The sequence below is a fragment of the Pseudonaja textilis genome, chromosome 1, assembly GCF_049901715.1.
Source record: "Pseudonaja textilis isolate UNSWEBS1 chromosome 1, rPseTex1.2, whole genome shotgun sequence".
NCBI classification, from domain to species: Eukaryota; Metazoa; Chordata; class Lepidosauria; order Squamata; family Elapidae; genus Pseudonaja; species Pseudonaja textilis.
The window spans coordinates 317,864,910-317,891,564 of NC_141990.1; the positions used below are offsets into that span (position 1 = coordinate 317,864,910).

General features: G+C 51.0%; 1 protein-coding gene across 1 annotated transcript; it reads left to right on the forward strand.

Annotated features, from left to right (window-relative positions):
- HNRNPM (heterogeneous nuclear ribonucleoprotein M) lies at positions 1–25,494 on the forward strand. Its single transcript, XM_087922595.1, has 16 exons — positions 1–364; positions 3,773–3,948; positions 8,037–8,089; positions 9,047–9,054; positions 9,172–9,265; positions 10,808–11,008; positions 11,707–11,860; positions 12,733–12,782; positions 12,871–12,931; positions 16,338–16,439; positions 17,636–17,680; positions 18,411–18,485; positions 19,035–19,133; positions 20,295–21,040; positions 21,305–21,356; positions 24,604–25,494. Exons 1-16 carry the CDS (start codon positions 213–215, stop codon positions 24,765–24,767), a joined length of 2,232 nt encoding a protein of 743 aa, XP_087778721.1. The 5' UTR covers positions 1–212; the 3' UTR covers positions 24,768–25,494.
- Positions 25,495–26,655: the final 1,161 nt, after the last annotated feature.

Sequence of the window (26,655 nt, forward strand, 5' to 3'; positions counted from 1 at the left end):
GTCATGGGGTGGGAGAAAAGGGCGGTGCTTAGTGACGTGGCTCCCGGGCGTCGTTTTTCCCCCCCCCCCCACCGCGCCTTTTCTTCATACCTCACCTCCCTTTCTCATTGGTCCGCCTAGGAGGCGATTTAAAAAAACAACAAAAAAAAACGGGAGGGCTGGGCGTCGCCGACGCAGGCGCAGTAGTGCTCGCGAGCTCGCTTGAGAAGGAAATGGCGGCGGTCGTGTCGGGCTCAGTCTCGGCGGCGGGTTTGGAAGGCGGCTCCAAAATGGCGGAGAGTGGAGTCGTTCCCGTAGGCGGCTTGGGCTCGGGAGGGCCGGCGAACGGGGCGGGCAACGGCATCGCCGTCGGAGGCTCCAAGAGGTGCGTGTTTGGGCGGAGAGAGAATGCGGTGGGGGGAGATGGGGGGTGAGCAGACGACAGGCAGGCCTCGTCGTCGTCTCGGTGCGCATGCGCAGCAGCGCCTAAGGCGCCTTTTTCGGCCGCTCCGCTTCTCTTTTAGCGGGGGAGGATGGAAGATGTAGTCCCGGCGGGATGGGTCGGGAAGAGGAAGGGAAAGGCCGATTCATCCCGGCGAGGATGTGGGAGGCCGCTTTTTCCCTCAAGACGGAGGCGTCCTCAGCTGGTCCTCGACTTACGACGGCTCGCTTAGCGACCGAAGTTAGAGCGGCGATGCAAAGAAAAAAAAAATCCCGACAACCACCACCCGACTTTGTGGCCCCTATTTCACGCTTACGACGGTTTTAAAGCATTTCCCCCCATGTAATAAAAAAAACCTACGCTTGGCAACTGTCATGTACTTATGACGGTCGCCCTGTCTTGGGGGGGGGGGTGTCACGTGATCCCTCCCTCCTTAATTTGCCACCTGACAAGCCGAGTCAATGGAGGAATCCCGGATTTGTTTCGCGACAGGCTGACTCGCTTAACAACGGTGGCAGGAGAAACTTTGTGGAATGGGGTGAAACTTGCTTAGCAACGCCAATTCTGCCCTCGATTGGTGTCGTAAGTCGAGGATTTCCTGGATTCCTTTACAGGAAGCGGAGTGGAAGCTGGGAAGCCGCATTCAAGGAAGGGCCAGCACACTAGTTTAAACGTGCTTGGGATGAACACACACGTCCATTGTCCAACAACAACAACAACAAAAGTTAAAAAAATTAAAATAAATTCAAAACTAATACATTAACAAGAAAACAAACACCGAAAAGGCAAACTCGATGGGCCGCTGGGTCTTTTTCTGTGTTTCTAAACCACTGAATCAATCTCTGGATTGATGGGTGAGAAGCGAAATGTCTTCAAAGGAGAACCAGAAAGTCTCAGTTGGCTCTTGGAAAAAAAAAAAAAAAAACATCCTTGCGACAGGATCAATCATAAAATTCAATTGGCAGAATTATTGAAAAGTGTAAAAAAGAAAGATGTAGCGTCCTCTTCTCTGTTATAAGGGAAAGGTGCACCTGAAAGGTGTGTTTATTTCAGGGCTGTTATTGGAAGAAGAAGAAGTGAAACCAGGTTAAATAGCAATAGTAACTGTGAGAGGGATGTTGGAGTCTTAGTGTACAATCAGCTAAATAGGAACCAGCTGTGTGCAGCAGCAGCCAAAAAAGCTAATGCAATCCTAAATTGCATTAACAGATAAATTCAAGATCCAGGAAGGTACTAATACCCCTCTATAAAGCCTTAGTAAGGCCACACCTAGAGTCCTGCATCAAGTTTTGGTCACCACACTATAAAAAAGATGTGGAGACTTTAGAAAAAGTGCAGAGAAGAGCAACCAGGATGATTAGGGGACTGGAGGCTGAAACATACGAATAACGGTTGCAGGAATTGGGCTTGGCTAGTCTAGGAAGAGAAGGACCAGGGGAGACAGGATAGCAGTCTTCCAGTATTTGAGGGACTGCCACAGAGAGGAGGAGGAGGAGGGGGTCAAGCTATTTTCTAAAGCTCTTGTAAGCCAGACAAGGAACAATGGATGGAAACTGAACAAGGAGAGATTCAACCTGGAAACAAGGAGAAACTTTCTGAGAGTGAGAACAATCAATCCATAGAAGAGAAGTTGCCTTCAGAAGTTGTGGGAGTTTCATCCCTGGAAGCTTTCAAGAAGAGTCTGGACTGCCATCTGTCATAAATGGTGTAGGGTCTCCTGCTTGGGTGGGGGGTTGGACTAGATGACCTACAAGGTCCCTTCAAACTCTGTTAATCTGTTTAAAAAACTACGCATTGGTCCCTTTTTAAATCTAGTTCCTGGTGGGTTTTAATGCTTTAATTCTTAACGTTGCAGGGTTTCAGTGTTACTGTTTTGCAGTGTACTTTTATATTGTAAAGCTGTCCAGAATCACTTGGCATATAAGGTTAATAAACTAGTAATAGGTAGAAGTGGATATTTGGAACTTGGAGATGAACCGTGACATCCTTGGTGTTCTGTAAGCTTAGTGGTTTTCTTGCAGATGTTTCATTATGCGTAGATCTTGTACTCTCAAATTGCAAATGGAGACGTGGGTACTCCATTTTTCTTCATTTTTAAGTGCTTTGGTTTTATTGTATTGCGAACAGTTGCTGGGGTGCATCCCCAGTTTCGTTGTACAATGACAATAAAGTTCCTCTAATTCTAATTACCTGACTAAGTAACATCATCGTGGCTATGATGCTAAGCTAGACAAGCACTGATGTTAGCTAGTTTGGGAATGAAACAGCTTGCAAGACAACTGAAGAAGCTTCTCAGATGAGAAACATCTTCAAGGAAAAATCAAGAAAGTCCAGTTGCCTCTTGGGGGGGGGGGGGACAGCCTTTGGGACAGCCTTGGATGATGGAGAACCTCCATAGATAACTGCAAGAAAACCACCAATCTCGGAGAGCACCAAGGACCCTGCGATAAATAAATAAATTTCCGTCAGATTGGTTTGTGCATGCGCATATTGGAATACGGTTGTTTCTTACATTGGACATTCTGTTGCACCTGAGCTGTAAAACGGGCGACTGTAATCTTGCCATAAAGGATGAAAGAGTCTGCAAACTGGGAGCAGTTTGAGATTGCCCCTGCCGAGTTGATGTGACTGCACTGGATTGTGATTTGTCGGGTTTACACACTGCGGAATTGCTGTGATTTTTGAGTACAACGAACCAGGCTATCGTGTCTCGTTGTTAGAATCTAGGTTTAGTGCAGGGGTGTCAATCTCTATTTCATTGAGGGCTGTATCAGGGTTGTGTTTGGCATGATTGAGGGTGTGGCTATGGTGAGTGTGGCCACACTGACTACACTCGTGTCGGGGGCACCTGTGCTGGTCAACCCTGGGATCCTCACTCTCATTACCATCTTCCATTCTTCCTTCCTTCCTTCCCCCTCTTTCCTGCTTTTTCCTTCCTCTCTCTCCCATCTTCCCTTTTTCTTTTCCTGTACCTTCTTGCATGCTCAAATACAAAAGGGGAAACGTTTCTCATTTTGTTTTTAGTTTGTTTTGCTAGCCCTCAGCCAGCCAAAATGGGAGCCCAGGGGGCTGCGTGCGCCCCCTGTTCTGCAGCCATCTGCCAGAAAAAATGGAGGGGGGGGGCTCCGTTTTCTCTGGCAGAGGCACCGCGGGCTGGTCCTTTGCTGTTTCCAGGTTGGCCCTTTGGGCCAGATCCGTCCCGCAGGCCTTGAGTTTGACAACTCTGGTTTAGTGTCACGTTGCTAGGCCAAGCATGTCATGTGTCTGTTCCCGGCTAGGCTTCCAGAGTTAACGTTGGACCTGGTTTTGGGTAGGGTTCTGACTCGGTCTTCTCCCTTTCCCTGTTTGCAGTGAAGGCGAATGGCCCAGCCAGACGGAGAAAAGGAAAGAAAGAAACGCCAAGAGGGGCGGAGGGAGCCGCTTTGAGCCGTACCCCAGCCCTTCTTCGAAAAGGTACCGAGCCTTCATCACCAACATCCCCTTCGACGTCAAGTGGCAGTACCTGAAGGACCTGGTCAAAGAGAAAGGTACACGGCTTGGGCCCGACTTCCCGGACCTCTGCCCTCTTTCCTCGTGACCTCTTTTTTTTTTTCCTCCCCCCTTTTATCCAGCAGACGCGGAATGGGTCGGAAGTGGCTTGGGTAGGAGCCGTAGCCAAGTATGTTGAGCCCCCGAAGGTTTTCTGAGGGCAGGCAGGCGCTTCTGGCGTTGCATGCTGGCTAGCGGCTGTGCCCCGGCAGGAGACATCTTTGGTGTGCAGGTGTTTGGCACAAAAGCGCCTTTGGGCTCTTGGGAGGAGAGCAGAGGCTGATCGTCAAGAGGCTTTAGATTGAGGGGATTTTGGTTCTCTTTTTTCTTTTTTAAATCAGAAGCCCTCTTGAAAGCCTTCCTGGATCGACGATCCAATTTCCATGGAGGGGGAGAGAGAGCAGCAGTCTTCCTCGTTGACGAAATCTTGCTTGTTGGTTGAATATCTAAGCTTGTTTTAAGAGTGAGCTCAAGAAAAGATGGGTTCAATGCAGCCCCAGGCCTGGTAAATTTGCAAAAGGAACGAACGCCCTGCGGTTCCTTATTTGTCTTCGGTCAAAGCTCCTGCTGAGCCTGCTTCAGAAATCCAAAGCAGGCAGGCAGCCAGGCAGGCATTGGGCCAGCCCGTCGTGTTGTAAACTGGTAATTTACCTCGTGGTAATCTTGCGGGCAGGGTGGGGGCAACGCCAAATCGAAATCAGGCACGACTGGAGCCGCTGCTGTCCTGAATTTCATTTTGTAGCGGGAAAAGAAGGCCGGTTGCAATCTTGGCGGAGCCTCTCTTAAAACACTTAAAACCTGGACAACAAGGGCCTTTGGATTATTGTGCTTAGGGCCCAAGGTGTACCTGTGGCTTAAAGTGGAGGAAAGATGTCGGACAGGAACGGTGAGCCCAAGGCAAGCAAAGGCATTGCCTGGCCCCTCCTAGGGGGGTGTGGGCCATTCACAATTAAGCATATAACACCCCCCCAGGAGGGGAGGACGTTGATAGCACCAGAAAGCGCAGCGTCCTCACTCCTGAGAAATCGGACTTCCACTTCTCTCCTCCTAGCTGTAGCTTGATTCACATGAATTGATGAATGGAAGGTTGCTTTGGGGCATGCCAGTTCTCTTTTAACGCTGCGTGAGAAATCTTGGTGAAAAAAGGAGTGCCTTCTTCGCGCATAGAAGCGTCACCCCTTCCAGTACGATGTCAACCTTGGCCAGCCTTGTTTTCTGGCCTTTTTTTTTTTTTATTTTCTCCCCCTTCTTCCAGTTCACAACCCCATCCCCACTGGATGCCAACTTTCCAAACGGGAGGGTTGTTTCTCCTCTGTTCTCCTACTCCAGAGGTTTTCCCCTGCGGGATAGTCCCCAGGAGGAAAAGGGGAGAAAGGGCTTCCTTCTCTCTGCCCGAGAGCTTGGCGGTTCCGACGTTCTCGGAGTTTGTGACGACAGCTCAGGTTGACGTAACCGGCACCTCTACGGAGCTGTTTTCGTTCCAGCCTTCTTTGGAAACAAACTTGAAATCTCAATTGTCCTTTGATGGCAGTCCCAGTAGTTCCAGGAATCCCACATGGCGGTTCTAAACCTGGCTAGCCCTGGCTGGGCGTTGTCTCCAAGCAACCCAGGGCCTTGGATTTCAGGTATGGCGCAGCAGTTCAATGCTGAAGGGTTACCGACTGCTCTTCCACCCCTCAAGGATTGTGGGAGCATTCAAGCCCCCGCAGTAATAATCCTACTGCGGAGGTGCCTGTAAGTATGCGGCTGAGGAGACTTCAGTGTTGTGGTCTGTTCAGATCTCGCACGGGTGTGTGTATTGGATGCCTGCCTTGAAATGTTCAATTGTGGCCTCTCCCCTCGGTGAAAGGCGAAATTCTAGGCTGATCATCGGTTGGTGAAAACTTCCAAGTTACAGGTGTGCAGCATATTTGTTTTATTTATTTATTTTTTCCCCACCCCCTTTTCAAACTTTACACCGGTGTCCCTCGATATTTTCCCAGCCCGCCAAATTAAGGTGATATTCATTGCTGAAATGTTTGGACACAATGGGCGACGGTCGTTTCGTGGGAAAAAAAAATAACCCAACAACATTCACCAGATGGCAGAACCAGAATAATCTGTTTGAAGAACCCACACCGTTCAGATTATTTCCTCACAAAAATTTAAAAAGCCTTTCTTAGGGCAGGGTGCAATTTGTTGCTTTTAAAGGTTTTTATTATGCTCCAGTCTGGATAGATACTTCAGCCAAGGGTATTTTAGTTATGGCATCTAACTGCCCATCTTCTAACCAACTCTGGGCAACTCCCAGTCAGAGTGATAGCCAGTGTCTCAGAGCCCCCCAAAACTTCTAGATCAGGGTTGTCTTTGACCTCGGGGGGAAGGCAGGGGTGACATGGACAGGGTGGGCGTGGCCAGCTCAACGTCCCCCCATCAAGGCTCCGTTTTCAGCCACAATGGCCTCCTGCAGCCCTCTGCCAGCAAAACCCAAGCTCGGAGACGCCACACACGGCCCACCTGGGGTCCGTTTTCACTGGCAAGAGAGTTTCCAGGAGGCTATTGCGGCCCCAAACGGAGCCCGGGAGGACCACGCGTGGCTCTCCTGAGCTCTCTCTTTGCTGGCAGAGGCACCACGGGCTGGTCCTTCGCTGTTTCCCAGTGTGGGCCCCTGGGCCAGATCTAAGTACCCCCTAGGCCAGATTCGGGCCCCGAGCCTTGAGTTGGACACCCCTGTTCTAGAAGGTGTATATCGTATTCTTACACATCTTCTCGCTTCTCCTACTTTGAACTCCTTTGTGGTTTGTAGTCATCGTGCCTGCATTTTCAGATTGCAGCATCCCTGTGGTCACAAGGATTGCAGCTCGCCACTTATCCCCTGCTGGCTTCTTCGAAAAGGAGGGTCAACGGAGAAGCCGGTTGGTGATCCCAAACGGGGACCCCCCCACGAGGTCACCCCCTAAGAGCTGGAGGAGATTGGCTTAAGCGATGGAACGTCTGCCACGGTTGCAAGACGTTGCTTTAGGAACACACGCACACTTGTGAGGTGCCAGTTACTGTCACTACACGAAGGGCTACCTGTAAATGCGTTGTGACTTATGACCACAACAGAGCCCAACATTTCTGACTGCTAAGCGAGGCACTTAAGTGAGTTTTGCCCCGTTTCACAATCTTCCTTGCCAAAACCGGTAAGTGAATCCCCGCATTGGTTAAGTTAGTAACAAGGGCTTTTTTTTTTCCCCCAAAGAGGCAACTTGGGCTTCCTTCCTTCCTTGTTTTTTCTTTGAAGACTTTTCGCTTCTCATCCAAGAAGCTTCTTCAGTAATGTGGTTGTTAAGTGAGTCTGGCTTCCCCCTTGACTTCGCTTAGCAGACTGTCACAAAAGGAGATCACTTGACCCCAGGACACTGCAAGTGTAGTAGCACTTACACACCACTTCACGGCGCTTTACAGCCCTCTCTCTAAGGGTTTTTTACGGAGTCATAAACATGAGTCAATTGCCAAGCACCTGAATTTTGACCGCCTGACCACAGGATGCTGCAACGTTGAAGTGCGAAAAAGGATCCTACGTCACTTTTTTCCCCCGTGCTGTTGTAACTTTGGAACGGTTCGCTAAAACGAACCGAACGGGATTTTGATGCCCAGTAGATTCGAAAGGAGAACAAGGCCTAAAATAAGTTTTAAATGTTTTCACGACCGAACCACAGCGTCATTAGGGAATCCTGGGCGGGCACACCAGGCTTCTTCCTTGAGAGGCAGGAGAGAGACCTGTTAAAATCAGGCTGGCAGTATGGACTAGAAGGGGGTGGGGGGCGTGGAGAGAAGGAAATTTCTCCCTGTGGGTTCTTCCCACTGTGTTCCAACCTCGAGGCGCCATCAGCCGGCCGATTCAATCGGGCAGGACAATGTCAGGGGGCTCCGGTGCCGCCACCCCACGTGCTGCCCACCCGTAACGCCGAGTTGCGGCTGCTTAGCCAACGGAGGAGTGTTCCCGGGCTTTTTTCTAACAAGGCAGAGGCTCCACATATGGTTGCTGACGACTGTTCTAAATCCCCCTTGTTTTCTTGGCTTTTTCCCTTGGTCTATGTACCGTCTGGAATCTCATTTGTAGTTGGTGAGGTAACATACGTGGAGCTCTTAATGGACGCTGAAGGAAAGTCAAGGGTAAGTCTCCGAGAGCATTTCTTCCGTGGATTTTTAACTACATGACAAAAATGTGTGTGATGGCGGCGTGGAAAAAAAACCCCCTCCCCTCCCCAACGAGGTTGGGCCAGGGGCAGCGTGTATGTGGTAGAGTGGTTCTCTCGTTGGCAGTGGGTTTTGGGAGGGGTGGGGGTGAGTGGGAGGGAGGGAGGGAGGGAGGGAGGTAGAAAGGGGTCTGCTTAGACCCAGCAGCACCCTTTGCCGGTGCCGCTGCTGCTGCCGCTGCCGCCGCTGTGCTCCTTGGTGTTTGGCTGTCTGACTTAAGCATGGATCCTTACTGGCATTATCAATGTTCCACCCTTAGCTTAAATGTCTCCGTGTGGTTCTTGTGGCCGGCCTTTCGTTAAGCTCGGTGTGGAAGCGAGGTTGTTATCCATGTCAGAACTCTCTACGGCCGTCCGTGTCTTAAATGTTCAGGCCGAGCGGTAGCTGTTGATGGGGGCCTTGTCAGCGCAGAGGGGAGGCTCTTGACGCACCTTCCCCAAAGGCCGCTGGTGGAGGAGAGAGAGAGAGAGAAAAAGAGAGGGAGAGAGAGAGAGAGAGAGAGAGAGCAGGTGTTGGCTGGCCTAGAGGCACGTCGGACTTCGCAGAGTCGAGAGGTTCCGAGAGAAACTGGCATCTGTCCTCCCAATCATGGCTTCTGCGTCCCCTTCCCCCGTCCCCCCACTCCTGGCCATGTAGGCTTAGCGTCCGGCGCTCAGGCGAACAGCAGTTGTGCTGTTGTTCAAACGGCAGCCTGGACCTCGCGGGCATGATCCCAAAGAAGTAATCTGAATATCCTAAGATCCAGTGGAAGAGAAGATCTCTGAAATGATTGTCCTGCGCCGAACTGACTTTTGTTTCTCTGTTCCCTTTGCCTTCCCAACCCTGTGTTTTGTTTGCGTTTACCTGCCTGATTCTCCACTTCGGCATCGTCAGGGCTGCGCGTAAGTAGAAGTCCCTCCCCGCCACCCCTCCTTTTCCCCCCGAACTGGGGCTGGAACCGGGACGGTTAGCCCTGGAGAGACTCACCCCCTCCTCGCCTCGTGTCTTTCGGCCTGCAGGGTGGTTGAATTCAAGATGGAAGAGAGCATGAAAAAAGCCGTGGAGGTGCTGAACAAGCACAGCCTCAGTGGGAGACCCCTGAAGGTGAAGGAGGTAAGCTTGGAGCTAGGCCGCCCCAATGGGGAGCAGCCAATTTTGCCCACCCCCGCCCCCCAAAATAAGAGAGCAGCATCTGAGATCGAAACAATAGCCTGAAATTGAGGTCATCCTCGGGACTTAACAACCAGAATGAATGCTAAAAGCGAGCTTGATCCTTTTCTGCCACCGCCGTTAAGTAAATCCGGCTTCCCCCATCGACTCCGCTTGTCAGAAGGTCACACAAGGGGATCCCATGGTTGATCCCTGAACCACTGCAACCGTCATGAATGTGAGTCGGCTGCCAAGCGTCCGAATGTAAATCACGTGACCACCGGAGGTGGGTGAGAAATAGCCACAAGTCATCTCGTTTTCCCTTCCCCAGTGCTGTTGTAAGTTCACACGGTCACTGATGGCTGTAAGTCGAGGAATACCTGTCCGTATTCTCTCTCCTGCAGAGGGAGATAATTGCATGTTTTTGCGTTCAGAAATGCAAAGGTGATTTTGTTTATTTTTAGCATGTTTTGTGACGTGAAGAAGAATGGATTTGCGTTTAATTTCCTTGTTGGGTGGGAAAAGCAGTTTTCCTTTCCTTTGCTCCCTCTGGAAGTCTGAAGCGACTCTCAGCCATCCAGGTCATGGGTTGTCCCAAAGGGGTGCTTTTTCAGGAGGCAGCTGGACTTTGTTTTTTTCTTCTTTCGAAGACATTTCGCTTCTCCTCCGAGAAGCTTCTTCAGCTCTGCCTGGAAGGGAATGGAAGGATTTCGGTTGCTTGCTTTCTGAGGGTCCTCGAGGCCACCTGGAGGTTTGTCTGTGTCCTCAGGGTCACCTGAGCAGGAGCCAGGAGCACCACTCAGGTGCTCCTGAGGACAGAGACCAATCTGCAAGCGGCCTCAACGGCTTTCTAAAAAGGATGCAAATGACCAGCTTTGTCTGCAAGGGCTATAAATCCTTCCCCACCATCCAGTCAGAGCTGAAGAAGCTTCTTGGAGGAGAAACGAAACCTCTTCAAAAGAAAAAAACCAGAAAGTCCAGTTGCCTCCTGAAAAAAAGAGAAGAGGACGCTAGAAAGCTAACGAGTGGAGCATCTCAACTTTGGGGGTGGAAGGGGATGAAAGAAGACTCAGTGTCTTGTCCTTGGAGTTGGAAGCCTGTAGTTGGATTCATTTTACGACTGCGTGAGTCGCCCAATAACCCCATGATTTGCTTAAACCAACCTGGTGGAAAAATATTTGTAAGGTCGGGTCCCGATCACGTGATGCCTTGCTTAGCGACCGAAATTCTGGTCATGGTGGACATACTTCAAGGGCTGCCAGCACAGGAGACCAGGCTCTCCAAGAAGCATCCCCCCGCTCGGAATCTTAGTCACTTTCATTGCTTGATCAAACGATTTTAAGATTATAAAACGTTGGCAGATTTTTCTTGGTTGTTACTTGCCTGTGTTTGAATGGGAGCGGCGGGCTCCGAAGCAAACCTCGCAGGCTAAAGAATTGGTGGTGGTGGTGGGCTTTCTGTATGCCCCCCACCCCAAGAATTGTCTTGTCTTCCTCCCTGTTTTAGGATCCCGAAGGCGAGCATGTTCGAAGAGCTGTGCAGAAGGCCATGGCGGCCTCTGGGAGCGGGATGGGCATCAGCCCTGGCGCAGGCGGGCCTGGCATGATTAACATCCCGCCCAGCATTCTCAATAACCCCAATATCCCGAACGAGATCATCCACGCCCTGCAGGCCGGCCGCCTGGGCAGTACCGTTTTCGTGGCCAATGTAAGTCGCCCCCCCTCCTGGGGGCTTTGTATTCAGAATTTGGGTCCTTGGATCCGAAAGGAAAATCGGGGTTTTGTTTTTTTTCTTGGTCTCTGTGGCAGGGATGAAATTGGTCCCGTCTGTAGCAAAATAGTATACGTGGTCCTAAGCTATTGTTTAGTTTTATTCACCGTTGTAAGATATAAACCATGGTTTTACAAGCCGTTATTTGGGAGGGCTGCATAACTCCTGCCTCTCTTTCTTATCTGGATCTCTGGAAATCTGGGTTCAGACTCTGGTTTGCGTCAGGCTAAGCCCCAGAACGACATAAACTGATCCAGCCAAAGAGCATTTCTTCATTCGCTTATATGGCCTTAGACAGAATCTTGCCAGACTTAACACGCGGTTTGACCTGATCCGGGGTTTCCCCATGGGCAACTTCAAGATGGATGGACTTTTAACTCCCAGAATTCTCCAGCCTGTCAGTCCACCCATCTTCAAGTCACCCTAATGGGTGACTTTTGGCAGTGAGGGGAGGGCACATCCCGTCCTTGGCGTTCGGTCCTGCTTAAATAAACCCGTGTCCCAGACAAGCAGCTAATCCCCCTGGTGTGGCGTTCCTGAGGTGCGACCCAGGTTGGCCGCCGTCTTTCAAAAGATCCGGCGTTAACGTTTCACTGTTGCTCCTCGCTCGTCTCCTCCCGTCCTCTTCCTTCAAGCTGGATTACAAGGTTGGCTGGAAGAAACTGAAGGAAGTCTTTGGCATGGCCGGCGTGGTTGTCCGAGCAGACATCTTGGAAGACAAAGATGGGAAGAGCCGGGGGATCGGCACAGTCACCTTCGAGCAAGCCATCGAGGCTGTCCAGGCTATCTGTATCCTTTGTTTGGACCGGACTAAGGTTTGGGTGTCTTTGGGATAGAACGAATTGAGTGGGTCACCTGCGGAAGGGAGTTGGGTTCAGCCTTCCTTGAGAGGCTGGTTTGGAATTGCTGGCAACTGCCCCTAACCATCAGTTGATGGGTAAGTGGAGGTTGCAGGAGCCGACGCAAACACCTCTGAATCCTACTGCCCGTTGTGGGGAGACGTGTATCCCGATTGGTTCCCACTTCCTCCTGGAAGAGCCATAGCCCTTAGGCTTACATACCACTTCCCAGTGCTTTACAGCCTTCTCTAAGTGGTTTACAGAGTCAGCGCCCCCAAATAATCTGGCTCCTCCTTTTACCAACCTTGGAAGGATAGAAGGCTGAGTCAACGTTGAGCTGGTCAGGATCAAACTGCTGGCAGTGGGTAGCGAGTTAGCCTGCAATACTGCATTCTGAGAATATCCTCTTGCTGAATAATAACTCCGCGTTGGCGACAGGAAGGGCACCTGGCCAGCTCCATTCAGTCCCTGCAAGGGGTTACGGGGTCCTTAAAAGAGGATGATGGCATGTCAACGGGCTGTCACCGGCCGCACCTTCTGCCAAAACAAGAATTTTTCTCCTCTTGAACCGAAGCCCCCCATGAGATCAGCTGTGATGATAAAAAAATAAATAAAATGTTTTCCTCTCGCTCCCCGGCGCCTCTCTTGGGAGAATGGGGCAGCGAGTGGATGAAAACATAACGCGAAGGAGAGGTTCTCGCGGGCGTTTCCTAGAAAGGGGAAGAGAATCTGAGGGGCATACAAAAGGTGTTGCGCTGCTGCTTCTTTTGCGGGTCTCCGTCGGACCGACGTATGACCGGAAGGCCTTGACTCAACTCCTAGCTATGTTCAACGGGCAGCTGCTCTTCGACAGGCCGATGCACGTCAAGATGGTAAGCAAGGCAAGGTTGCCTGCACCCCCATCCCCTCCTGGTCTCTTCCTTCTCCACCCAACATTAAGCTTCTCTTTTAATGTTTCAGGACGAACGGGCTTTGCCCAAAGGGGATTTCTTCCCTCCGGAGCGGCCCCAGCAACTTCCTCGTAAGTCCTCGGAGCTCGCTAGGGAAGTGGCCCCTGGTGTTCTGACCCACCTCCCCAAACACGACAAACCTTCTGTAGTTGAAGCAATGATTCCTTTATTAGGAGCGCCAGCCGAAATTCCCTCTCTCACCGCAGGCTAACCAGTCTGTCCTGCAGGGAGATGAATAGTTGTCTGCCACATCTGTTCATCTCCGCCCCCTGCCTTTTATTCCCCAGGGTCAGGGTGGGGCTTCGCTAGCAGCAGTGCCTCCTCCATCCCAAGGACCGGCCCATAGATTTCCAATACTCTCCTCTCCTTTTATCCCCCAGAGTCAGGGTGGGGCTTCGCTAGCAGCCATGGCTCTTCCATCCCAAGGACCGGCCCGTAGATTTCCACTGCTCTCCTCTCCTTTTATCCCCCAGAGTCAGGGTGGGGCTTCGCTAGCAGCAGTGCCTTTTCCATCCCAAGGACCGGCCCATAGATTTCCACTGCTCTCCTCTCCTTTTATCCCCCAGATTCAGGTTGGGGCTTCTCTAGCAGCTATGGCTCTTCCATCCCAAGGACCGGCCCATAGATTTCCACTGCTCTCCTCTCCTTTTATCCCCCAGAGTCAGGGTGGGGCTTTGCTAGCAGCAGTGCCTCTTCCATCCCAAGGACCGGCCCATAGATTTCCACTGCTCTCCTCTCCCCTGCCTTCTGCGTGTCAGGCACTGGACCCAGCTCCTCTTCCACCTCAGCCACCTCCAGACCTGGGGGCTGTTGATTTTCCCTCGCAGCCCAGGCTCTGCCTCCCCCTCTCCCCACTTGGAGCTCTCAGATTGCGTTGATGCTGACCCTGACTCCCACGCCGCCACCTCCTCCTCCTCCTCTGATTCAGCTGCTGGAGGCCCCAACACCTGGTTGGGCTGGAGAGATTGGGTGGTTGGTGGAAGATTTTGTATTTTTATTTTTTGCAAAAATCTATTGGATTCATTTCCTGCCTGTAATTGAGGAGCCTACTAAGCAGGATACATTTTGACGCAGGCAGCCGCTTTGCAACTCGGAGAAGGGGTGGGGTCTTTGGGGCGCTCCATGGACCCTAGAGCGTTGGGTGTTGCTTGCGAGCTTTGGGATTCATTCGTTCGAAAGTGTCTCGAAACCAAACCTTGACGAAAGACACAAAGCTGGATTCGTTCCTAGGGTGTCTCCGGAGACATGGGAAGGAGCTGACAACTTGCAGAAAGCAGCTGGCCCTGCCTGAGGGGAGACACACAACACAGCTTTTTTTAATTGATAGGAAAGAACAATTTTGTAACTCGGGGTTGAATTTGTGCGGTCCTTGGCGTTCTCTCTCTTTTTTTTCCTTGCAGAAGTTGCACTGCCCAAATTAGGTAACATGACCAGTGGAAGGAAACAAGCCACCTCAGAGAACAAGGACCCCCCTCATAACTTTTAATATTGCGATATGGCTTCTTGTCTGTTGTTTGCATTTTGTATTTCTTAACTACCCACCTCCCTCACAAGAGGGGCTCCGGACAGTGGTTTGTGCTGTCCTTCAACGGTGAATAGTGTTAGGGATACACCCTAGCAGAATCTGCACGGCAGTCAGGCAGGCAGGCAAAAATATGTGAGATAAACGTTTTTGTAGCTTACACTCAGTAAAACAGATACGCAGTGCTAATTAAATAGTTTATTCCAGTAAGAGTTATAGCATACTCAAACAGTCCATATATCATTCACTAATTCAGTCCGTCCGGGGATTATTCAGTTGCAAAGTCCAGTGTCGATAAAGAGATGTCAGTAAACTTACAAATATCAGTCCAGTAATATATCTCCTTGCAGTAGAGATATGAAGAAGTCAAACCTCCTTTCTTCCTTCAGCAGCAGGGAACATGCAGTTAGCAAACCATCAATCCAGCAATCGTCAGCAATCCAGCAGGTTCTCTTGCTCCCTCTTATGGCGGTTTCACACCGCACCCAAAATTACATGCTTTGCAGTTTAAAGTGACACACACTTAAACTTACTGTCATAGTTTATATATATTATTTTACCCAAACTACGTTAGGTAGCCTTGTTATTCCTAACAAATAGAACACGGGATATTTGTGGCATCCAGTGCCTGCTTTAAAATTCACATCAGGGGAGCCTAAAGGAAGGTGCTTAAAAAATGTGTGTGTGCGCTTCTCCAAGAAGCTTCTTCAGCTCTTATTGGATGGCGGGGAATGGAAGGATTGATCCTCCTTGCAGACAGCTGGTCGTTTGCATCCTTCTAGGCCAGGGGTGTCCAACCTTGGCAACTTTAAGACTTGTGGACTTCAACTCCCAGAATTCCTCAGCCAGCTTTGCTGATTGGGAGGCGAAAGCTCCACCTTCTAGGCCAGGGGTGTCCAACCTTGGCAACTTTAAGACTTGTGGACTTCAACTCCCAGAATTCCTCAGCCAGCTTTGCTGATTGTGAGGCAAAGCTCCACCTTCTAGGCCAGGGCTGTCCAACCTTGGCAACTTTAAGACTTGTGGACTTCAACTCCCAGAATTCCTCAGCCAGCTTTGCTGATTGGGAGGCCAGCTCCACCTTCTAGGCCAGGGCTGTCCAACCTTGGCAACTTTAAGACTTGTGGACTTCAACTCCCAGAATTCCTCAGCCAGCTTTGCTGATTGGGAGGCGAAAGCTCCACCTTCTAGGCCAGGGGTGTCCAACCTTGGCAACTTTAAGACTTGTGGACTTCAACTCCCAGAATTCCTCAGCCAGCTTTGCTGATTGTGAGGCGAAAGCTCCACCTTCTAGGCCAGGGCTGTCCAACCTTGGCAACTTTAAGACTTGTGGACTTCAACTCCCAGAATTCCTCAGCCAGCTTTGCTGATTGGGAGGCGAAAGCTCCACCTTCTAGGCCAGGGCTGTCCAACCTTGGCAACTTTAAGACTTGTGGACTTCAACTCCCAGAATTCCTCAGCCAGCTTTGCTGATTGGGAGGCAGCTCCACCTTCTAGGCCAGGGCTGTCCACCTTGGCAGCTTTAAGACTTGTGGACTTCAACTCCCAGAATTCCTCAGCCAGCTTTGCTGGCTGAGAATTCTGGGAGTTGAAGTCCACAAGTCTTAAAGTTGCCACGGTTGGACAGCCCTGTTTAGAGGGTCATTGAGGCCACTTGAAAGTGTATTTGTGTCCTCAGGGTCACCCGTGCAGCGCTCCCGATTCCTGTAGCCTGCAATTTTTTCTTCTGGGAATCCATTCCTACTCCCACCCCATTCCAAGGGTGTTCATCCCAAATTGTGTAGCTTAAAAGCCGGTAGAGATTCTCAGCCATCCAGGTCAGTTGCCTCCTGAAAAAAGCCACCTTTGGGGACAACCGTGGCCTGGATGGCTGATGATCTCTACAGACCTTTAGCTGTTTATAACCTAAATGAGGAACAAGCATTGATTGTCTCCACTGTCCGTCATTGTTGCAGATGGCCTTGGGGGAATCGGCATGGGACTGGGGCCGGGAGGAATACCGATCGATGCCAATCACCTGAACAAAGGCCTGGCCATGGGCAACCTCGGCCCTGGAGGTGAGTCATCTGCTTGCTTTGGGGGTCAGAATCAGAATAGAGCTGTTCCTCTGATTAATGGTCCTCCCTGTTAGAAAATTTCTCCTTCATTCCAGGTTGCTTCTCTCTCGGATTAGTTTCAAACCATTGCTTCTTGTCCTGCTTTCAGGTGCTCTGGGGCCCCTTTTCTTTGGGGCAGCCCCTCAAATACTGGAATCCTGCTACCATGTATTCGTTTTTTTCCTTCCTCAATTGTTCGTCCCAACATCAATTTTCTTCTGCTCTCCTCTTTGGCCTTCCTGACCTGTTCGGGAGTCTCCCGGGGCCCCCCCCGGGGCTGGAAAGCTTTCCTTTTGGGGCAGCCCCGGCCTCCCCACAGACAGGCTCCAAATCAGAAGGAGCAATATACGCTTCGATCCATACAGGTAGACCTGGGCGACCCACAAAGGACCCACCAAAAAATGGTTTTTTGGTGCTGGGTGAAAAAGTGTTAAGGGAGTTTTTGTCCCATTTGACGGACTTTCCTTGCCTCGTTTGTTAAGTGAATCACCGCAGGTGTTAAAATTAAGGGAACACGTTTGTGAAGTGAATCTGATTCCCCCCACTGACTTTGCTTGTCGAGAAGGTTGCAAAAGGGGTCACCTTGACCGCCCCCCTCCCCAGCCATTGCAACCATCATAAATGTGAGTCGGTTGCATGCGAAGGTAAAGCACGTAATCCCGGGGATGCTGCAACGGTCATAAGTCTGAAAGATGGTTGGCGGCGTCGCTTTTTCCAGTGCCGTTGTAACTTCAAACGGTCACTAAGTGAACTGCTATAACAGTCACTGAATGAACTACCTTCGTAGTTTACAAGCCCACCCCAAAGTGGTTTACAGAGTCAGCATATTGGCCCCCAACAGTCTGGATCCTCCTTTTACTGACCTCAGAAAGATAGAAAGCCGAGTCAACCTTGAGCTGGTCAGAATCGAACTGCTGGCAGTGAATAGTGAGTGAGTTTGCAATACTTTAAATAAATGCTTATTTTAAAATGTCCGTGATAGTGTAGAAGAAAAGGGGGGGAAAAATACCTGGAAAAAAAAAAAGCAATCATGAGCAGGCAGCAGAATTCACCTGCAGTGCTGCCTTCTAACCGTTGTTCTAGGGTCGCTTCTTTTAATGTCTTCTGCTCTTAGGCGCATCCACACAAACACCTTTTTTTTTTTTCTTAATTTTTAGGGATGGGGATCGAAGGCTTGGGCTTCGGAATGAATAAAATGGGAGGTAAGTCCCGCAGCTGTTGGAAGTCTGGCCGTGGAGACTTCGACAATGATCTAAGATCATCCAGAATCTTCCCGTAGTAACTGACCAACTACATCGGAAAGCCAGACTCTTGCATTCTTCTTCTTTTTCTTCTTCTTTTAACGACCCCATAATCCTTTGCGTTGGGGTGGAGGAGTCTGGGCAACGGAATTGGAGCTAGCGGAGCGTTTTACTGGCCGGATGCCCAACCTGTTGCCAGGGCGGAGTTTTGCCCAGCCCAGAGAGAGAGAAAAGATATCTGCCTCTCCCCTAGGATCGAACTCGCAGCCTCCTGATGGTGAGGCGAGAGCTCCACCTCTAGGTCACTGCACCACGCTCTAAAGCCAGCCTCTTGCATTGCACCCCATAAATGAGCCATGAGCGTTCAGTGTTCGGGCACGGGGCCATCGCTTGACCATTCGCACCCCTAGGGAGGAGGGTCAGCCCCATCAGGATCTCAGCACCTTCCTGCCAGTCTGGCTTGGTCCAGGAAGCCGGTTGCCCTCAGTTCCTCTCCGGCCTCCTTCAGAGGCCCTCGGAGGATTTCTTGGTCTGGCTGAGAAGGCCAGGCGAGCCGCTGCACGTATTATTATAATTATTATTAACAAGTGCAAGAAATAGGGCGTGATCAAACCTCCCGATTTCACCACGCGTGCTGCCAATTTGCGGTCTCTCCCGAAACGGGAGCTGAACGGCGATGCTTCCGTTGCAGGGATGGAAGGTCCTTTCAGCGGAATGGAGAGCCTGGGCCGTTTTCCTTCCGGAATGAACCTTGGCCGGATGAGTGGTAAGAAGCTAGCAGCCTGAAGTGGTCAGTGGCTGTCTTCCTTTCGCACCTGTGCGCATGCACCCCCCCTCCCCCCCAGTGTGAGGCACCCCTGTGGCAGTAGTCTTTTAAGGCTGTGTAATTCCTGGCTGGTAGCTCCTGAAGGCAAATGGAAGAGGGACGTGTTCCCTTTAACAACCGCTGCAAAACGAGGTCATTTACACCTGTCCCAAGTTCCTAACCGGGATGGGTAGGACGACGGTCCTTACTCAAGGACCGTTCCATTGCTCTTCGCCCGAAAGGATTCCTTTTGTTTTGTAAGCGCAAAAGAGCCAAGGCGGGATGTTCCTTTGTATGGGATCTAGACAGGCTGGGTTTGAATGTTTGCTGGGGGAAATGCCTTCCTGTGAATTGGGGGTGGCGGGGAGAGGCCGGCTGAAGGGACCCAGCCGCACCCAGGTGGTACCTCAAACCCACCCAGGGAGGATGCTGGCTTTGGGCCTTTGGCTCGTGTGTTTTCTCCCCGACTTCCCCCGAGCCGGAGGCTTTGATTTCCTGTCTGTCTTGCAGAAATGGACCGTGCCATCGGAGGGGGATTCGAAAGAGACTTCCCGAGAAATGAAATGGGGATGCCCCGTAGTTTTGGAGACACTCTGGAGAGAGGCATAGGTACGTCACCCGGACACTTGACACCCCCCCCCCCCAGGAGTGTAGAGGGAAGGGGGGGATGGCGAGTGCCGGAAGGCTCAGAGCTGAGCCTCACATGCTTAGCTGGGGTTTCCCTGGGGCTTCTTGCGGGAGGAGGAATGGCAGGCTTCTCAGAAGGAGCGGAGGGAGGAAGGAAGGAGAGAGGAGGGAAGGGAGCCTTTGTTAAATGAGCTTTGCCCCGTATTACGGCTTCCTTGCCACAGTTGTTAAGTGAATCACTGCAGGTGTTAACTGAGGAACACTGTTATTACGTGAATCCGGCTTCCCTCTTGGACTGTGTTGGTTAGAAGGGAGCCGAAAGGGAATCGTGTGACAAATACACACACACACCCCCAGCCAGGGCACTGCGACTGTCGTCAATGCGAGTCCGCGGCCTGAAGATGCAACTGTCGTAGGTATGAAAAATGGCCAGAAGTCACTTTTCTCCAGTGTCGTCATAACTTGGTACGGCCACTCAACGAGCTGCACTGGTTGTCCTGGACTTCACAATTCATTCAATGACTGAAGTTAACACACTTTTTTTTTTTTTTTTTTAAAAAGCAACTTATGACCGTTTTTCATACTTAATGACCGATGCAGCATCTCCTGGGGTCACGTCATCAAAACAGCTGCTTGGCCACCGACTCACATTTACGACGGTTGCAGCACCCCACCGTGTGTGTGTGTGTGTGTGTGTGTGTGTGTGTGTGTGTTTGTGTCAGGCGATCGTCCCCTTTTTCCACTTTCTGACAGCCAGATTCACTTAACGACGGCGGGGGATTGCTTTGGCAAGGGAGAAAGGTGGTAAAATGGGATCAAATTGAGCAGGGTCTCACTTAGCGACCATTTTGGTGTGTGTGTGTGTGTGTGTGTGTTCCACTGTGGTCGTAAGCCGAGGGCTACCTATAAAAATGGGGGCAGGAAGGCCCTGCTCGGGTGGTGGGAGAGGCCTTGTTTTGACAGCCGGGGCCTTTCTGCCGGGGGGAGCCCACCTTCCTCCCCCCAGCAGGCAAAGGAGGCTGAAGAGACAAGGGGGGATGGGTGGGTGGAGGGTGGGGTGGGGGTTTCCTGGGGATTCGAGGGTGAGGGAGGGGCTTTTTCCTGTAACGGGACTGAGAGCGTCCTCCTCTTTTTCCCCCCCAGGGGGTGGCGGCGGTGGCGCCACGATCCCGGCCATTGACCGGATGGCCCCAGGACTGGACCGCATGGCCAGCAGCATTGACAGGCTCCCCAGTGGCCTGGGCCACGGGATCGAGCGCGTGGGCTCCGAGATGGACCGCATGGGGCTAGTGCTGGACCGCATGGGCTCCGGAGTAGATAGGATGGGCTCGGGCATCGACCGCATGGCCCCCCTGGGCTTAGACCACCTGGCCTCCAGCATCGACCGCATGGGCCCCGGGATGGACCGGATGGGGGCCGGCCTGGGCTTCGGCCTGGACCGCATGGGCTCCACCCTCGACCGCGTGGGCAGCGCCATGGACAGGATGGGCAGCGGGGTCGACCGCATGGGCCTGGGCTTGGACCGCATGGTCCCGGCGGGGATGGGCCCCGTGATGGATAGGATGCCGGCCGGGCTGGACCGCCTCGGAGCAGCCCCCATGGACCGCATGGGGCTGGACCGGCTGGCGGCCCCCCTGGACCGCATGGGGCTGGACCGCATGGGGGCAGCGGCCAACAGCATGGACCGCATGGGGCCGGCCTTGAGCCAGGGCATGGGGGCAGGCCTAGACAGGATAGGGCTGCCCTTGGGGAGCACCTTCGAGAGGACCATGGACATGGAGCGTGGGAACTTCGCCGCCGGAAACTTCACCAGCGCCCTGGGAACTGGAGGGCCCGTGGCTGCCGCCGCCGGAGTGGCCAGGAAGGCTTGCCAGATTTTTGTGAGAAACGTGAGTTGAGCTCGTGGGTCTGGGGGTGGAGGAGATCCAGTGAGAAATTGCCCTCTTTCTGGGATCCCCATTTTCTTCCACCATGTTACGCCTTCAAGCGGACTTCGGGGACAGCAGCAGACCCCTGACCCAAGGGAGGAGGAGGAGGGGGCTGGGGGCTCCCGGTGGGATTCGCGGCCCAGCTTGAGGCTTGCTTCCCACCTGGCTTGAGGGGGAAACCACAGTGGGGATGACTTGGTGGCGCCTTGTCTCTGTTCCCTCCAGCTCCCTTTTGACTTCACGTGGAAAATGCTGAAGGACAAGTTCAATGAATGCGGTAAGTCGCTCGCGCCGACTCTGGTAAGCCACTAAGCGGGGCGGGGAAAACGTTGGGCGCGTTAGGGAAGAAGGAAGAGCAAGCGGCTGTTCCTCGCAGAGAACCGCGTGGCCTGAGGCAGCCCAACTCTGCGCGCAACGTGCTGCGAGCAAAGCGGTGGAAGGAAAGCTGTTTCGTTCTCCCCAATTCCGCCTGAGACGTGTTCAGCCCGGAGCGGAATATGCGGAGGGAAGACGAGCCTGGTGGCCTTTTGCATTGAAAGCGGCCGCTGACATTTCTTTGCCACCCGAGAATCGCTTTTCAAAACGAGGCGGGCGGCAAACAAACGGAATGAACAAAATACAGGTTAAGAAAGGAGCATATTTGCAGCTCAGGGCTGACATGAGGTCTCTTCGTTGCTCTCTGAGCTTGGCTGTTTTCTTGCAGATGTTTCGTGACCCAACTAGGTAATGTCACCAGTGCTAGTGTTTGGCTTTTTTTTTTTTTAAAAAAAAAAACAAATTAATTTTTAAAGACGTACAAAGACACAAGACATAAAAACATAAAAAAACCTCTTTTCTGAAGGTTGCTTAGTCCCGGGTTAAAAATCTTCGTACAGACACAAAATCAAATTCATATTCATTTCATATACCATTCCATATCTTATTAACATTTTCAATTTTCTATATAGCTTCTCTCTTTTAAATTTTCTTAATTTTGTTTTATTTGTTTATCTCATCTCAATTCGAATCATAATATTATTCTTTGTCTGTTCTACTTCCAACTATCCATTTATCTTTCTTCTTTAAAGAAAACTTCTCCTGTACACGAATTGGAGTATGACGCCTTTACCTCTTTCCCCTACATTTATAATACTTAATATAGAATACACAGCTTACATTGGGATTCTGTTTGGTACATTCTAAAATTATACAATATTATCAATACTAATACAAATCTATTCATTAATATTAATGTTCATTTATATCTTAAACACTTAGCACATTACTTTTCAATTAAATAACCTACTTTCCAAGATTATTCCCCCATCACATATTTTAAATCATTATTTCATTAGGCTGTTCCCCCTTCTCCTACTCCAAATCTCTCATACCATAAAGGTATGGTATTTAACTGAAATGGGTAAAATGTTTAAGATGGTTAATATTAATGATTGGACTATGTTGTCCTAGTGGAATTTTTTTTTTTTTTTGAAATAGTGTTTGGCTTTTGACTGTTGGTCAGATGGTGATAGTGTTCTGACCCAGCTTTAGCCCAGGAGGAAGGAAGAGACTCCTTGTCACGAAAAACTCCTTTTCATTTACCCCTTGTGAATTAATGGCATTCACCCACCGAAAAGTCCAGGCAAGAGTCCTTCAAAGAATGAATGGCAGCAACAGACCTTTATCCGTTCCTTGCAATAACTGAACGCAAGGCCACCCAAAGATTGCAGATGAAGTCCTGGCGAACGGTCTCTGCCGCGAAGCGCAATGAGCAAAATCTTCAGAGAGACAAACTCTTTGTCTCTTCCGACAACCGCTCCCCTTCTATTTGTTCCCCAGCCTGGAAGGGCCCGTTCGGCGTCCACGTGTGCTTTGCTTCCCGAGTCGACTCCTCGACCTCCGCCGTTCCCCCTCTCCTCGCATCTCCGCACATACGTGCGTCTGGAATAGGCCCCAGCTGCTCTTCCTCCTCCTCCTCCTCCTCCTCCTCACTCATGCCAATCTCGGAAGGCAGTTCCTCTCTGGGGGCTGGGAGATGCCGGACGGCCCTGGCTCTCTCTCTGCCTCCAGCACTGGCCCAAGATCCTCCCCTCAACCTCCTCACCGTCCAATTCTGCCGCCGGCTCTGCTGGCAGCTGGCAGGCCACAACGGATAGCCTGGCCCTTTTATAGCAGAATGCAGAGTTCCCCAACCTTTCTGGCCTTGCAGACGGGGGAGTTGGGTGTGCGCGAGCACGTGTGTTGGCCGTCTGCTCGCGCAAGTGGGTGGTGTGCCCACTCGCCCGACACGTCCATGGCCCAGAGGTTGGGGACTCCTGTTTTATTGGCTTCTGAGGGCTGCTTTCTTACCTGTTCTCTTCTGCTCTGTGGAATGACGCGCACGGAGGACGTTGCCTAGTTTGGGTCATGAAATGGGTCCTGAAATGTCGGCAAGAAAACCACCAAGCTCAGAGAACACCAAGGACCCCACAGCCCTTCTCCTCCTCCTCCTCCTCCAACCCACGCCCTTCCTTCTAGTACAGATGATGTTCCCTAGTTGGGTAATGAAACGTCTGCAAGAAAAACAACCAGGCTCAGAGAGCTCCAAGGTGGACCCCACAGTCTTCCCCTTCCTCCTCCCATCCTTCTCTTCTTCCTCCTCCCCCCTCCTCCCCCTTTCTGCAAGCCCCTCTCCCTTCTAGCATGGATGATGTTGCCTAGTTGGGTAATGAAACGTCTGCAAGAAAAGCTCACCCAGCTCAGAGAGCACTAAGATACCCCACAGTCCTCCCTCCTCTTCCCCTCCTCCTTTTTCTCCTCCTGCACTCTGCAAACCCCACTCCTTCTAGCACTGATGAGGTTACACCATTGGGTTGCGAAACGTCTGCCAGAAAAACAGCCACACCAAGGACCCCAACACGACTCTTTTCTCTTTTCTTCCTTTTTCTCTTCCTCCCTCCTCCTCCTCCTCCTCCTCCTCCTCCTCCTCCTCCTCCTCTCCACACACCGCCCTCCCTTCTAGCACCGATGAGGTTACACCATTGGGTCGCGAAACGTCTGCCAGAAAAACCGCCAAGCTCAGAACACCAAGGACCCCAACACCACTCTTTTCTCTGTTCCTCCTTTTTCTCTTCCTCCCTCCTCCTCCTCCTCCTCCTCCTCCTCCTCCTCCTCTCCACACACCGCCCTCCCTTCTAGCACCGATGAGGTTACACCGTTGGGTCGCGAAACGTCTGCCAGAAAAACCGCCAAGCTCAGAGAACACCAAGGACCACGACACCACTCTTTTCTCTTTTCTTCCTTTTTTTCCTCCTCTTCCTCCCTCCTCCTCCTCCTCTCCACACACCGCCCTCCCTTCCAGCACCGATGAGGTTACACCGTTGGGTCGCGAAACGTCTGCCAGAAAAAACCGCCAAGCTCAGGGTTGGGCGCCCAGGATTTCGAAGCTTGCGAGCCAAGTTGGGGTGCTTGAAAGAAAAACCGGGGGGTGGGTGGGTGTGGTGGTGGTGGGTGGGAAAACAAGCACAGCCGAGAGACCCAACGACGGCCGACGGATTCCCTTGCAGGGCACGTGCTGTACGCCGACATCAAAATGGAGAACGGGAAGTCCAAAGGCTGCGGCGTGGTCCGGTTCGAGTCTCCCGAGGTGGCCGAGCGAGCCTGCCGGATGATGAACGGCATTCAGCTCCGCGGCCGAGAAATCGATGTCCGGATTGACCGGAATGCTTAAAAAGCCCACCCGTGTCCCTTCTTTTTTTTTTTTTTTTTAAATGCTACGTGGGAAGTAGGGTGGGGTGGGAATCTAGATTTGTAATTCTTTCTCGTTTATTATGGTGGGGTTTGTTCGTTTGTTTTTTTTTTCCTCTTTTTTTAAAAAAAAATCTGCCCGGATGTGAGACCGGTAAAGATAGTAGCTCTGCTGCCTCCCTGGAAGTTCATTTTAAATAATTCCCTTTTTAAAATAGGGCACAGCTTTTTTTTCCCCCCGCCTTTCTTCTTTTCATGTTTTTTGTCTTGTCTTTTACCTCTCTTTATTTTTTTTTTTTTTTTTTTTTGAGGTAGTTTTTTAAACCGTTTAAACATGCAGGATTCCGGTTCTTTTTTTGTCGCAATGCCACCTTATTGAATTGAAGAAAAAGAAAACCCAAACAAAACAACCCATTTTACATTGTGTCTAGAAGTAATTCCATTCCCCCTCCCCCCGCTCCTCCAGGAACTTTCACCTCTTTGCCCAGTTCCTGACTGGTGAAAGAATCTTGTGGAAAAATCTCTTTTTTGGGGGGGGGGGGAAAACTAGTCCTGATCATTGTGTTACCTCTTCTCCTTTGGAAAATAGCTTGTTTGCAACCTTTGTCAGACCAGAAGTGTTTGGAAAAACGTGTGTGAATAGAAACCACAGTCCCAACGAAAACCCGTATGAAATCTGTCGACATTAAAGATGTTTCTTTGTGACTTAACTCTTTCTCTTCTCCGGTCTTTTATACTTCTTATTTATTAAATTGATATGCCTCCTTACAGGTCATAAAGAGAGAAAAGAAACATAATGTATAATTTTTTTTAAAAAAAAGTCCTGCCTGACTTTTTAAGGCACGGGACTCTGGCACCTCCCGAAAGGTCCCTTGGAGCTATCAAACTCTTATCCCTAGTACAGGTCCTCGACTTAATGGCCGCAATTGAGCCCAGAATGTCTGCCGCTAAGCGAGGTAGCTGTTAAAGCCGCTTTTGGCCCCTTTTTACAACCTACCCTGCCCATTGTTGTTAAGTGGATCACTGCAGTTGAGGAGTTAAGTAACCAGATTCCTTGCGAAGCGAACCCAGCTTTCCCCGTGGACTTTTTTCCTTGCCAGAAAGATGGCAAGAGGGGAGCCGTGTGACCCCCCGGGATTGCTTCGGACTGTCGTAAATACAAGTCAGTTTGCCAAGCCTCTGACTTTTGATCACGTGACCCTGGGGATGCGGCAATGGGCCGGTCGAAACTGGGCATAGGTCACTTTGGGGGCGGCTTTGAAAAAGTTACTTTTTAGTATACAGTTGTAAGTGGAGCCCTACCTGTATTTGGGGTACCCCTTGGACTCAGAACCAGAAATCAATCCATCTGGGCTGTTTGGGCAGCTGTAGCTCCGTTCCCAGGATGGGTGAGAATTAGGAAAGCCAGAAGCTAGCTAGCTAGCTAGCTAGCTCTTTCTTTCTTTCTTTCTTTCTTTCTTTCTTTCTTTCTTTCTTTCTTTCTTTCTTTCTTTCTTTCCTTCCTTTCTTTTCTTTCCTTCCTTTTTTCTTTCTTTTTCTTTTTCTTTCTCTTTCCTTCCTTTTTCTTTTTCTTTCTTTCTCTTTCTTTCCTTTTCTTTCTTTTTCTCTTTCTTTTCTTTTTCTTTCTTTCCCTTCCTTCCCTTCCCTTCCCTATTAAGAGAACTACCTGTGCCTCCCTTCATCTTCCCCTCATTCCTCTCTGCCTCCCTCCCTCCATCTTTTTTCCCCTCTCCCTATCTCTTTCCTTCCTCCCTTTTTCACTTTCCCTCCTTTCTCCCTCATCTTCCCTCCAAGGGGGACTCTGGGCGGCGGGGCCTTGGCCGGAAGCCGGGCGGGGGGGGGGGAACCCTCGGCCTTTGTGCGGAACGCAG

Coding starts and splice junctions, on each gene's coding strand:
- HNRNPM (XM_087922595.1), top strand. CDS start 213: ATGGCGGCGGTCGTGTCGGGCTCAGTCTCGGCGGCGGGTTTGGAAGGC. Junction 11,861..12,732: donor CGAGGCTGTCCAGGCTATCT/GTATCCTTTGTT, acceptor CTCAACTCCTAG/CTATGTTCAACGGGCAGCTG. Junction 21,357..24,603: donor GGACAAGTTCAATGAATGCG/GTAAGTCGCTCG, acceptor ATTCCCTTGCAG/GGCACGTGCTGTACGCCGAC.